The 14826-nt window shown below is 43.5% G+C and overlaps 1 protein-coding gene across 1 annotated transcript in view; it reads right to left on the reverse strand.

Moving 5' to 3' along the window:
- AGBL1 (AGBL carboxypeptidase 1) overlaps positions 1-14826 on the reverse strand; it is a 477711-nt gene that overhangs the window by 351069 nt on the left and 111816 nt on the right. The window contains exons 15-16 of the mRNA XM_075897043.2: positions 11661-11748; positions 2444-2588 (exon numbers count right to left, since the gene is read on the reverse strand). Coding sequence (XP_075753158.2) covers positions 2444-2588; positions 11661-11748 — 233 coding nt within the window. The remainder of the gene's footprint in view (positions 1-2443; positions 2589-11660; positions 11749-14826) is intronic.

The following is a 14826-nucleotide window of genomic DNA, read 5'->3' on the forward strand; positions in this document are numbered from 1 at the left end:
AGCTTTTGGAACATCTGTAGTGGGATGTGAAGCAGTCAACTTTTGTGTTGAGATTCAGAATGGGAATGAATCTCTCATGGACTACATTGCTGTGCTGGACTATTCACATGGCTACTGTTACCTAAGAAAAGAGATTCTGTTTCACTTGAAGATTTGCTCCTCCATTCTTGGGCAAGGGCAAAATGGTACATTTCATAAGGTTTAAGCTTTAAAAAAAGTCAGTAGGGGATCCAAAATAGCTCCATTTATCCATCTATTGCAATAGGGATTGGGTAGATGACATTAATGGCAAGAAAATTACAAACAATAAGGAGTCCTATGGCACCTTAGAGACTAATAGATTTATTAGGGCATAAGCTTTTATGGGTAGAACCCACTTCATTAGATGAATTGGAGTGAAGGTTACAGAGTCAGGTATATATATTGTGTTAATGAGGTAGACCTCTGCCTCTGTAACTTCCACTCCAACTCATCTGATGAAGTGGGTTTTACGTGCAAAAGCTTATGCCCTAATGAATCTCTAAAGTGCCACAGGACTCCTCATTGTTTTTGCAAATACAGACTAACATTTTTACCCCTGCGAGATTTTTCACAATGCAAGACAATTAAAGGTGGCAGGGGCAGCTTGAAAGCCCAATATCTTAATTTTCAGAAAAGTTTCTCTCTCATGATTAAGGGAGAAGTGAAGTGGGACTCAGGAACTTCCATTTATTGTACCCCCCCCCCCTTATTTAACAGGGTTCAGAAAAAAAAAGCTAGAAAAATTCATGGAAGTTAGGTCCATCAATGGCCATTAGCCAGGATGTTTAGGAATGGTGTCATTAGCTGCTGTTTGTCTGGAAATGGATGATAGGAGAGGGATCATGTGAGGATTACATTTTGTGTTCACTGCCTCTGGGGCATCTGGCACTGGCCACTGTCGGCAGACAGGATACTGGGCTTTGGTCTAACCCAGTTATGTTCTTATACTTCCCTTCTTTATGCTTTGTCTACACTGCAGGCTTCTTGCGCAAGAAGCTTTTTGTGAAAAAAGATCTTCCGCAAAAACTTCTTGCACAAGAGTACGTCCACACTCCAAAAGCGCATCGGAAAAGCAAAGCACTTTTGCGCAAGAGAGCATCCAGACTGCATGGATGCTCAATTGCAAGAAAGCTCTGATTGCCATTAAGAGAATGGCCACCAGGGCACCTGTGATTGTTTCAATAGGCTGTTTTTGCACACAAAAAACCCTGCTGCCTGTCCACACCCATCTTTTTGCACAATAACTCTTGCACAAAAAGGAGTTATTCCTCATAGAAAGAGGAATACCTATAATTGCAAACTCCCCCACCCCCTCTGTTCTGTCAATTCATTGTAAGTTTTCTTGTGCAAAAACACACTTGAGGTATGGACATTCTGTGAGTTTTTGCGCAAAAACTCTGCAGCGTAGACATAGCCTTAGAAGCCTTGCCCTGTATTTTCCCACTATTTATAGCTCAGAAGGTGAGCTGGACACACTGTTTCTCCCTTAACCCTCTCCCAGCACCATTCACCTATGGAAACAAAGGAGCACCCTGAGTGAAATCTCCTCTCCTTAGGAGGGCAATCATTAATTTCCATTTCAACACAGCTTTGAGACAGTAATAACTTACGTTTTGGGTTGTGATTTCCCCTCCACCCCACATGTGTACATTCAGAGCACAGCTGGGAGTCAAGGGGAGGAGGGTACCTAACTGGAAGTATGTCTAGACTGCATCCCTCTGTCGGCAGAGGGATACAGATTAGGCAGGTCAACATTGCAAATGAGGCAGGGATTTAAATATCCCGTGCCTAATTTGCATAAAAATGGCCGCCATGTTTTGCTGACTCAGCACTTTGTCAGCAAAAAGCGGCAGTCTAGAGGGGGATCTGTCGAGAAAGAAAGCCATTTTCGACAGATCCCTTATGCCTCCCTCAAGGAGGTTTAAAGGATCTGTCGAAAAAGGCTTTCTTTTTCTGTTGGCAGAGGGATGCAGTCTAGACGTACCCTGGGACAAAGTACACGCCTAATGGTAAATCTGAAATAGGTCCTGGTCCTCCACATAACATGGAACAGCTAAGGATTAGCCACCTAGGAGAAGCCATCGGCCTTTTCATTCTAGCTTTCCATTTCCCCAGAGCAGCCCACAACTCTCAGAATGAGATGCTGGGGCACAGAATGAATGGTGACATGTTTGGGTTGCTTGATAAATACTAAAAATCACAGCTTGTTCCATGCAATTAAGACTCATGGCTATCTTTTGACTTTAGCCTGATCTCCAGACTGGACAGGGGCTGTTATGTGGACCAGGCAGTAAAAGCATTATGAAAAAATAGCTAGCATCCTGTGAGTAATGCCACAAAGGCCACATCAAATAATACTGATGATTAAGTTAGTTCCCCTCCCTTGTTCCCATTAGTCTCCTCCTGGACAGGCCAACATTACCATCAGTGCAGAGTACGTGTAAGGGTAATGGTAGGCCAGATAACAGACATCCTCCCCATGAGGGAATTTGATGGTAAAGGTGAGTGTGTAGTAGGATTTCCCTCGTGCGCCTCCTGCTGCAGCTGCACTACGTTGGTAATGGTTTCTAGAGGATGAGAAAGAAGAGGAATAGATTTTAGTCAGTTTTGGGGTCCTCATCTTGTGTATTCATACAAGAGTTGAAAGATTAGAGAGGTCTCCGTTGTAAATGAGCTGTGGCAGAGCTTCAAGCTCAACCGTGCATGGTGCAAACTGTAAGTGATCCAAATTGAGATCAAGTTGACCAGTTCCATGACAGACAGAATGCAGCATGCAACACAGTGCCACAGAACAGTCTCCAGCATACATTAATAGGTCATGTTATAGCAGGTAGGTAGGTAGGAGGAAGCAGCAGACATGGAGACACAGATAGCATGGTGATGGTTAGTGACAACATCCACAGCTGGATTCTAGCAAGTTAGAATACAATGGTCAGAGAAGGCTGAGGGCAATGAGTTAGAGACAGAACAGCTGGTGGCAGCATGAGGCATAATTCGACTCTGTCAGTCCTGGGCCTGTGGGGCTCAGCTGGACTGCCTTGTGGGAAGATAACAGTTCATCTCGTGTGGGGAGGTGGAGCTATCAGAGAATGGGTGGGTGGGAAGAGGCTAAGACTCCTTGACAATTAAGGAGGAGTAGACATTGTAGGGGTTAGCGTCCAGTCAGTGCACTCTAAGGGTGTGTCTAGACTACTGAGTTTTGTCGACAAAAGTGGACTTGTCGACAAAACTATACCTGCGTCTACACTACCGCTGAGTTCTGTCGACATAACGTCGACAGAACTCAGCAGTTTTGTTGACGCTGGTAAACCTCATTTTACGAGGCATAACACCTTCTGTCGACAGAAGGTATTATTGCCTGTAGGGTTGCGTCTAGACTACAGGGTTTTGTCGACAAAGCAGCTTGCTTTGTCGACAGAACTGAATGTGTCTAGACGCTCTATGTCGACAGAAGTTTTGTCGACAGTATCTGTCGACAAAACTTCCGTCGACAAAACCCTGTAGTCTAGACGTACCCTAAGAAAGATGGAACTGGAACAGCACATAAAAGGATAGGGAAAAAGCGAGGTGAAGGAACATGGGCAAAATACTCCATGTGTCATCAGGCACAACTCCTGACTGAGCACAGAGAGGAGCTGGGATTGAGCGAAGTCCACCACTGAGGAAGTGGAGATGATTTCATGAAGAAACTCTTGGCCAACCCAATCTCTCCCATCAGATCCTCCCCACTTTCAGTAACAGGAGCACCTGAGTCTTCAACACTTCATAAATCTCCCTTCACATTTTTGGCACAGGTTCTCTTGCAGGGGATTAATTCTAATATAGATGTGACTTCTTGATGAGAAGGGCCATTTTCCTTCAGCACAGATGAAGAACCTATTCATACACTTTAGAGAGAAATATCAAAACAAATTGCACCCAGACGTATATTTCAAACAATATTTTTCCTACATTGCACCAATTATGCCATTGCCAAACCACCTGATTCTGAAGGACTGTGAGGCTTTCTGACAAATGTTATCATCAGTGTTGCATTAAAATGCAAAATACTGCAGGAGACCAAAAGATGCAATTTCAGCTCCTGAAATTTACAATCCCAGTTTATTTCTCTGTTGTTTTTATTCAAGAGGGTGAAGAGAGGAGATAATTATTCTTCTCAAATCCTCCAGAATAATCAGCTCTTCATCATAAGAAACACACAGCACAATAGCATGTTTCTTTTGAAAGCATATGGATTTAGTGTACAAACACGTGAGCGGAATGGCACTGGCAACAATATGAAATCTTACAGGCAGCATTTTTGCCTTAGTGGCACAATGGAAACAAAAAAAACCAATGGTGTAATGCTCAGCTGATGTCCACACCTAGATGTTGCCCCCTGCTATTTAAAAACACTAAGTAATAAATAAATTTAAATATTAGACTGAAAACCTAACTCCATTCAAGTCAATGGATTTGATTTCGGTGGGACAGGATTTCATCCACTTTTCTTAAAGATCAAGACAACAATGTATCATTTTCTTCCAGTGCACCCGAATAATGGGGTATAGGGGTCAGGAGCCTTCATTTGTGTGATTTACGTGGATAGGGCATAGCCTCCCAATCTCTATTCTATTCATTTCACTTTTGTGGTCGTGATAACCTCAGACTCCAGATGCTGTAATAAGCCCTGAGATTTTCTGAGACAGTCCTGAGACATCCCCAGCAGGTTGCTGGTGAGAGGATGGAGAGACGGGTATGGCAGGCAGGTGCTATCCACTGTTCATCCATATAGTTCAGCCAATGCATTTCCAGACTGGTCCTAATGCTCCAGTCCTGAGTTTCCCCCTCCACCAACTCCCATAGCTCGACCACTACAGTTCAGTCTTAACCAAAACATCCTTTTGTATCCTATTGGGGCCTCTCCAGCACATAGCTCTGACACTAGCACAAACCTGGTATTCAGCCCACTTGCTATCCCAGTTCTGGGATTCTCGTCGCCCTCCTTCCAGCTCTGCTGACAAACCTCAATGCTGATTTGCAATGCCCACTGCTATAGCAGGACACACATACATGCCCTTCCTCCCCCGAACAGGGCTTTCTAATCTGTCCTCTTTCAAATCACCTCAAGATTCACCTTGGCTGTGCTGTCTACAGCAAACAACCTAGTGATAATGACAGGTCTTCCTGTTTAGTGACATCTTGGGGTTTTGTTCATCATTACTGATTCATAAAAGAAGAAACCTAGACCGGTAGCTAACTGACACAGCTCTATGATCCTATTACTGATAGTTCTGGCAGCTTGCACACCCACATGTTGTTTCCAGGCCTTATTTAGTTTGTAAATATCTTTGGGTTATGACTGTCAGTCTGTATAGTTATACAGCTCCCAGCCCAATCCTGGTGAAGGTCCCTGAATGCTACATGAATCCAAACAATACATCATAATCCTTCTAAGTTATGCCCAAATGTGATGTGCAATGTGATATTAGGATGGGTCATGGAATAAGTCCATTAAATATATTTTCACATTTGATTTCTCAGATCTGGTTGGTCTGCAGAGGTGAGAAAGGTCACACAATTCACCCACAGAAACCTCTGGTTCCTACTACCTATTTTATCCTTCCTTCCCAAAATGCACCAGAGCTCTGCATTCTTTCCAGAAGCTAGTACACTGTTTCTTAGAAAAAATATTCAAGGCCCAAGGATGGCTTTATGAGCATGAAAGCTATATCTTCTGTGCTTTTGAGTAATTATATAACAGTCAAATCATAAAGCTCGCTGCTGTCCCTCAAAGCATACTGTGTACAAGAAATTTACTTCTAACAGCAGCTACTGAAAAAAATTAATTATAGTAATGCACATCACTTACTGTGTATAGCACTTGTCATGTTCAAAGCCCTTTACAAATATTAGTTAATTAACCCTCAAACTGCTTGTTTGTTAATAATTTTTGGGTGGTATTATAATTATCTCCATTTAACAGCTGGGGAAACAAACAGAGGTGAAGAGAATTGTCTAAAGCCACAGAGTAAGTCAGTAGTAGAGCTGAGATGAGAACTCAGGAGCTGAAAGACTGCTGCTGCCTGGCTTGGAGTTTAACTCACTCAAGAGGCCCTTTGACACCCTCAGTCACCTGCAGCATGTGGCCAATAGAAAGCTTCACTGGCACTGGGTGAAGGGGTAAATGAAATATAGTTGGGTATCAGCTTAGACTAAAGTGGCAAAGTAAAATGCATATATTGTGATATCTGTATGTGACATACCCTTTCAGAAAGTGCAGAAAACAAGGTGCCCAATAGGGCAGGATATCATGGAAAAAAACAGCAACAAAAACCAACTATCAGGAAATGGCTGGTATTAAAGGTCTGGTATATGGCCACTGGAGCCTGGAGTTCCCTTTCCAAGGGGCAGACCCTTTTTCAGTGTTCTAAGTTTTGGATATCTAGTAAAAGTCTGTTGAAAGCAGTAGCACCCACCTAGTGACCTGAAAAGGACAATTTTTGTGGCTAAATGGTAAATATGGGCCCAAGCCCACTGTCTAAACCCTGGGTAGCCAAGACTAGCTCTTGAGATTGAAAGGGAAGATACCATTCCATAGCATATTTAAGCATTGACTTCTCCCCTAGAAATGAATAGAACCAGGTAGTACTGACTGTAATAGTGATTTTTAGAGTGTGAACATAAGACTTCTGGATAGAGTGGTGAAATCATTGTTCTGACATCACAAAGGCCAGCAAAAACACCTATCGGGGGGAATAAGTAAGTCATTAATGACCTGGGTAGGATTCCAATTGGTGAACTAGATACCAATGCTTCACAAAATCAAAGGGCTGAAAGAGACCTCAGGAGGTTATCAAGTCCAACCTCTTATCCAAAAGCAGGACCAACGCCAGCTAAATCATCCTAGCCAAGGCTTTGTCAAGCCAGGACTTCAAAACCTCTAGGGATGGAGATTCCACCACTTCCCTAGGTAACCCATTCCCAGTGCTTCACCACCCTCCTAGTAAAATAGTTTTCCCCCACCCCAATATCCAACCTAGACCTCCCCCACTGCAACCATTGCTCCTCATGCTGTCATCTGTCACTACTGAGAACAGCCTCTCTCCATCCTCTTTAGAACCCCCATTAGGTAGTTGGAGGAGGCTATCAAATACCCCCTCACTCTTCTGTAGACTAAATAAGCCCAAATCCCTCAGCATCTCCTCATAAATCATGTGCTCCAGCCCCCTAATATTTTTTGTTGCTTCAGAGCCCATTACCAACCCTTTAAGCCATCCAATGACCAGAACAGTTGGGGGTTAGACAATGAGTTGAAAACAAACCGTGAAACCAATGCCCAAGAGTATTTTCCCCAATCTGATATGCTGACATGTTCCTTAAATAATTTGATGAAAAGGAATATTATTTTCTGTGTTAGCATAAACAGCTGCCAAGACAAGTGAATTAGACAATTTCATAATAACTGGGACTATTTATCATGGGTGTATCCTGGCACTTCACACAGTGAAGCAATAAAACTCAGCAGCAGTGTCATCAAGATGCCTTTTGACAGCTGAGTTGCTAATGTTCTCCATAACATAAAATCTCTCACGAGATGTATGGGAAAGGTATATGATGGCAGAGCAGAGGTAATACATCCATCTTCATGAGTGAGCTCTCTCATCTCCCCTCACCAGTGAAGATGAATGTCAGTAAAGATCAGCCAGAGTGTATTACACAGACAACCCATATATACGTCTCATACCACTGTCCTTCAGCACAGGGGCTGCTTCAAATCAGAGCTATGGGACATGAGAAATGATGGGAGTTTGTGGGGGAATGGGCATGTTAGCATCTCTGAATTTCCCCTTACTTATTCATTCAAGGTCTGGGTTCACAGATAACCTTCCTCTAGTCAAGGAGAGTGGGATGAGGCTTCCTCCAGAACCCAACACTCATTAGGGATGTTAAATACCAGCTAAATGAATAGTCGAATAACCTCATGAATTCTTATTGGTGACTTGACTATTTGATAGTCCCCGGAAGCAGAGCCGGTAGCCAGTGCACTCCAGTCCTACTCCTGGCAAGCCCCTGCCATTCCACGCTGCTGCTTCTGTATCAGAGGCAGCAGTACAGGGTGCCAGGCAGGAGCCTGGCCATGAGGGGAGCCAGTTTAAAAACCAGCTCTCTGCACAGACTGGCAGACAGCAGCATGGGGCTGTAGGCACCAATACAGAGGCAGCAGCATGGAGTGGCAGCAGCCCCTGTCTGTGGAAGGTGGGGAGGTCCAAGCTCCCCATGGACAGAGCCTGCTGCCGAGAGTGGGGGGTGGAGGCTGCTGCAAAACAGCCTCTGTTCAAGGTGGCCTGGGCTGGCTGCAGACAGAGGCTGGTCCAGCAGCAGTCCCTGTCCGCGGGGGAGTCCCAGCTCCTCGCCGACAGCAGTTCCTTCAGCCTCTGTTCACGGGGAGCTTGGACTCCGCAGACAGCGGCTGCTTCCACAAAGCAGCTTCTGCCCACAGTGGGCTCAGGCTTGCCACAGATAGAGGCTGTTCTTCAGCAGCCTCCCCCTCCACATATACCCCCGCCCTGCTGCCTCTGATAGGGAATATGAGTAGTCAACGAGATTAACCGATAAGCCTCGGTTTATCAGTTAATTGTATAGTCAGCTACTTGTTTCCATCCCTATCCCACATGAGCAGAGTGCTGTGGGAATACACAGGTCTCTTCTGCCACAACACACTGAGCATGCTGCCTTCAAGTGTTCCCATCGCCAACTGGTGTGAGGAGCCACAGACTCGGATTGCTATTAGATTTGCTGCCTACAGACTGGTACACTATAAGCTTCCGTGATTGGGCTGTTGCTGTGTGATTGATGAAAGAAGAAGGGCTGTGTGTACACATGTTAACCTACAAATAACAGATTGATAAATGACAATATACAAATATATTAATGTGTAATTGAATGTACAATTGAAAGATACTACATATGCCAAAACAAAACAATCCTATGCTAATGCCTCAACTTTATCGTTGGCCATGATATGATTAAGAATGTAATTGCATATTCATAGCTTAAATTTACCAGTCAGCTGCTGTTTAATCACCACCCAATAACTGCCTTGTTAATGACATTAGGAGCCATCTCCATTGGAATCAGCATGTAAACAAGCATTGCATGTCCTACATCTGTTGGTGCTTCTTCTGCCTGCAGTCATGAGCCCATACACAGAAGCCAAAGGCTACAGGCTTGCTGCAACATCTAGAACAATGGGGGTCACTCTTGGCTGGCCCTTACTCACTACCATACAAAATATGATTAATAAAGTTATGTAGGGACCAGCTGTCCAACAGCAGCACGTAACTGCCACTTTTGTGCAAAAACTTGCCAGCTGTCTACACTGTCCGCTTGATTTTGCGCAAAAGCACTGACGTTCTACTGTCTGAAATCAGTGCTTCTTGCGGAAATGCTTTGACGTTCCCGTTTGGGCAAAAGCCCTTTTCCGGAAATGTTTTTGCGCAAGTGGGCCAGTACAGACAGCTAAAAACTGTTTTGCGCAAAAAAGCCCCAATGGTGAAAATGGTGATCGGGGCCTTCTTGCTCAAAACCGCATCTAGATTGGCATGGACGCTTTTCCGCAAAAAGTGCTTTTGCGGAAAAGTGTCCGTGCCAATCTAGACGCTCTTTTCCGCAAATGCTTTTAACGGAAAAACTTTTCTGTTAAAAGCATTTGCGGAAAATCATGTCAGTCTAGACATAGCCAGATGAGTACGGGGGCATTATTTGAGCAAGATAATTGGTTATTTTAACTGTTACTGACAAAGCACCCATTGGAGGTAAAAGAACCATCATGCTTGACCCCCAAGAGAGCTTTATTTGGGGACTTTGGGCTTGTTTTCACAGGGAACTAGAAGGGTTTTTCCCCCCCCCCCTCTTGTCATGACATTAGTTTGGAGCTCTGTGCTTCTCCTGAAAGGCAATAATATTGCAGTAAATACACCCGGCAGTTTTTGGATTGCCCATAATGCCATGCATGCAAGTGAGAACAATGACATTTAAACCTCAAGGCCAAATGTATAAACACAAGTAAAAAGCAAGACAAAACCTTATTTTGCATGGAGAAAAGCATTCATTCCATCTGGGGTTATACAAGTCCCTAAGCCACACAAGACTATGTGTGGATGAGATTACCCTAAACATGACACATGTGGTCCAGTAACAGAGAGTGAAATAGAATACAGTTTAATTTGAACAAGTGGATCATTAAACCCTGTGCATACAATCTGGAAGGAATTCAGCCACATGGACAAACTCCCTGTACACCCCATCAGTAATAGTCCCTCCAGGGAACATAGACCTGCTCCATCATCCTTTTAAAAGAAAATCCTAACATTTTAATATCAGCATTAAAAAAATTGTAATTAATGCCCAGACCTCCCATCATGACTTTTCTTTGTCCAGAGGTTGCCATAGGATTGCCAATTTCTGTTGGACACTCCTCTGGAGGTTTTATCACACGACATAAAAATTAATATTTAATTAAAGATTAACCTAACTCCCGCAGATACTGGACAACCCTAGAGGGTTGGCAACCTTAGGTTGCTAGTCCATAGCAGAGTTGGAGTCTTATCTTTAGCACAGACTCAGCTGGTATCATAGTCTTTAAAATAGTTTGGTCTCCTCTGTGGATGAACACAATAGGAGTGACCTCTCATTCTCCAAGCCAGCTGACTCCAAATCTAGAAAAACAATCTTTGTGTGGAGCCGGCCTGCAAATGGTTCTCTGTCTATCTCTGTAGGTTCTATCTAGATTGTGTCTGTTTGCTTGTTAAGTGTCTCCTGGTCTTTCAGATCACTTTCTTCTTGCATAGTCTTCTTCTATAGTCCCCTTCTATGAGCTGAGTGCCAGTGCAGCCCTCATAGCTCCTTTAGTTTCCTCCTTCTGGTATCTTTCTAATGGCTGCAGTCTCACAGGAAGAAGCACCCGTCTTCAGGACCAGTAGTTTCCCCAGTAGTGACCTGCTGCAATCTATGTGTGCTTTCTCTGATTGTTGGCCCTGTTTTTTCTACTGATAAAGCAGAGCATAAAGGACTGAGTTTCACCCATACAGTACATTAATTTCTGGAGAAAACACTCAGATGAATCTATATTCAAAACACCCACTTTGAAACACCCAGATGAATCTAATCTGAAATCAGAGTTCATCCTTTGGCAAGGAGAATGGGTGGCAAAGTCTGTTGAGCCTTTGTGTTTTGTATTGAATTTGTCACACTAATGACACAAGTTAGAGATGAAAAAGAAAAACAGATAGGCATCCCAGACCACCTTTCTGCCAATCACTGCAGCAGGACCTGGAAGCTACGTAGGTACCACTCTTTTATGCTTCTGTGTACACCTGAAGAAGGCTTCATGTTGCCACCATGTGGTTCTCCCCTCCCTTCTCCACTTCCACTTTACTCCAGAAGAGAAAATTCTGCATGTACCCTCCCTCTTCCATGCATGCCAAATAACAGCATCTTGCTCACATCTGACCCCTGCTGTCGGAAGTGCAGAATGTGAGAAGCTGACAAACTTAGTGTCTGAGAACTGGGGCACTGGTGTCTGAAAGTTAATGACATGAATATCGTTAGCAGCAGGAGAAGGGAAACCAAAAGAAACACAACAATTAAACACTTACTTGTAATAACAGATATCATAGCCCACTCGAATCCAGTGAGGCTTGCCCTGGAGAGCTTCCTTTACTGAATACATGACCGGCTGCATGCCTACATAAAACAAAGGAAGTTTCAGATTATAAGACTTCTTCTGCATGTGTATATGCTCCTTGAAGCTCTTTTACCAAAAGCAAATACACCTTTCCCTCATCCCTGTCTTGATTTCAAAACAGCCAGCTCTCTATTGAAAATTATAGAGAGAAGCAGCCAGCTACAGGCAGAGTAGAAAATGGATCAGACCTACTGGGTTTTCTGAGGGGAGAGATTCCAAGCAACTCTGCTCCTGCAGGGACTGAAGAAGGGAAAGGGGGGGGGGGAGAATGAGTACACTGGACAGACTAGTGACCTGGTTAACAAGTCTTTGATTCTCCAACCCACTAGAATGCATCAATAAGTCTAGTAGGCTGGAAATCCACCTTCTGCCATAATGGAAGAGTCCCAAGGGACCAGGTATCTTTTCCAATACCTTTTGCTAACCTCAGCTAATACTGGATGCTTCAGAAGTATTAAACGTTCTGTCATAAACAGAAAGAGTGCTGACTAGCACCTGGTGGCTAAGGGGTTAACTCACGTACCTAACAAAGGTGTCGGCCAGGGGGTGTTTCAGACAGTCAGCCAATAAAAATGCAGATAGGAATTTCAAACTGGGACAGAGGGTTTTTCTCTCTCTTCTTTGTTTTGAGAGCACAGCAGTTTCCCTCAGGTATTAAGGGAGATGCACTCTCTCTCCAAGAACAGACTTATTGAAATGTGTAAGTAGGGAAAAGTTTAGATAGTCAGTAAGGGTTTATTGTTTTCCTTGTTTGGAAATCATGTCTGAGCTGGCTAATCGTTTTTCTCTTTTGTAACTAAGGATTACAGCCCAGGGACTTTCCCTGAGTCTAAGTTAATTCATGGTTATTCCCACCTAGTCGATTTACTATGTTTGCAAAATTAGTTTTGTTTTGATAATATAAGAGTTTTCCTTTTTTTAATTTTGATTAAACGGTATTGGTTAATTGTTGTGTCTTTAGGATTAAGTGCCTAGTTACCTGGGTAGAGTCCATTGCTCTCTACATATTCCCTCTGTTTGTTTCCCCAACTCCAAGCAAAATGGAGGTTGGATGCAGGGGGGAGAGCTTTCCCTTAGGGAGGAAATTCCAAATTGATCTCTTCCCTGGAAAAGGGTTTTTATTTTATATTTTCTTTTAATCACTTGGGTGGTAGCAGGACGGAACCAGTCTTGGGTTTTTTTGGATCTGAGGGACTGAGATTGAATAAGTTTGTCTCTGGGAATCAGAGAGACAGGTTTTGCAGTGTTTATCCAGCCTCCCTCCCCCCCTCCCCCCATTTCTGCACATAGCGTGTCAAGTTGGGGGATTGAGCCATGACACCTCCCATAAGAACATACAGAGCTGGGTGCCCTAGAAAGCACTCATGTCGTGGATTGTATGATACCATGGGGGCCACCTTCTTCCTGACGTGCACCACATTATCACAATATGCGCTGAAGAGGAACTATGCAAATATCATCCATACTTCTTGTCCTCCTCTTTGATGGTCTCCATAGCTTCTTCCCCATCTATTTCTTTCCTTTTATCTTCCTGCTGCTTTTGTCTTCTTCATGAAGTCCAGTTTATTGTCTTTCTTTAGGCTGCTCATTAAATCTATTCCATTATACCTATGTACGCAGGCATACCAAGATGTACAAGATACAAGTTGGTGTCATTAATGCTGGGGGCTTTCTTGTGTTACAAAAAAAGGAGGGGGGGGTCATAAAATTCCTGCATTTTGCCTCCTCCCTTTGGATTTATTTTGTGTAACTCACCAACACTAACAGCTGTGAGATATCTCTTAGCATGCACACGATTGTCCCATACCTCAACAGGAAAGTAATGTGGAAAGAAACTTGAAATATAATTCAACCACATCTAGGACTGACATTTCCATTTTTGCTTCATGTGTCCATGCAGTGCTTTTGCATGGACCAGCAACCAGAGGGACACCATGTTGCATCATGGGAGATATACCACTCGAGGAGACTAGCTTTTTTTGGGGGGAAATGAAAAGATAAGGTACCAGAACGACAACTCCCAGGAGTCATCATAGCAGGACAGAGTTTACTGTCAGATTACATCAAAACAAAACTTTATAACTGATTTAGACCAACGAAAATATTTTTGTTTTCATTTTCTCAATAGAAAAGTTTAGTTTCTAGTCAAGCAGTTCAGTTTTCATGTTTTTATCAAAAATTCAAAATTTTCTGTCGCGTGAAAAAAAAATCAATTTTCTGTCCATCTCTATTGCTGAGTTCCAGTGCTCCTTGAGATGTCTTTTCACTGATACGAAAATTACACAGCATCATCTATCTGACAGGCAGAACAGAAGGACAGCCACAGGACAAAGCCAACTCATGTTATAGTCCATTGCCACCCATACTACTTTTGTACAGGAGCTGGACTTTCATGAGCCCCACTCTGTAAATCCCATACCAATGCATTTTTGAAGAATGAGAAGCAATAGACAAGAATTTTCCCAACAGGCCATCACACACATACTGATCACAGACCACACAACTGCTAGCCCTAGGTCTAGCTCCTAACACAGGATATTTTCACATTTTTCTTCCAAATAGAATTTTAATTACACATTTTATAAAGCAACTCCTGTCCCTTCACAAAAAAGAGAGAGGCCAATAAGAGTTGGCTACAATCTGAGAAGCAGATGTTGGGGAACCTTCCACCAGAAGGGGCCTGAGTCTACCACACTGAAGCAACATCATAGGGCATACCTTTGAGAGCTATACCATAGGTTTCAAGAGGTACTCTACCAGCCCCTTTTCCATCCTCCCTCAGTGCACTTCACTCTCAAACAATTGAGAGAACTACCCAGTCATGTCAAACTGTTTGGTGATTCAAAAAAGTGGAATAGCATGGTATGGCAAAGTTCTGGCTCTGCCCCATGGATCCTATACTCTTAGGGGGTTATTATGTGCTTTAGTGGCTTGCTGTGACCCTCCACGCTGCCTCTTATGTTTTTCTAGAGGTCAGGGTTACATCTTACAGAGCCACTTTAATCACTGGCAAAGTCAATGATTGGGGAACGGGAGATCCATCTCACTCTGGGCCTTCTTTTCCCAGAATCTGGTCT

Source organism: Pelodiscus sinensis, chromosome 14, assembly GCF_052426305.1.
Source record: "Pelodiscus sinensis isolate ZL-2025 chromosome 14, ASM5242630v1, whole genome shotgun sequence".
NCBI lineage: Eukaryota > Metazoa > Chordata > Testudines > Trionychidae > Pelodiscus > Pelodiscus sinensis.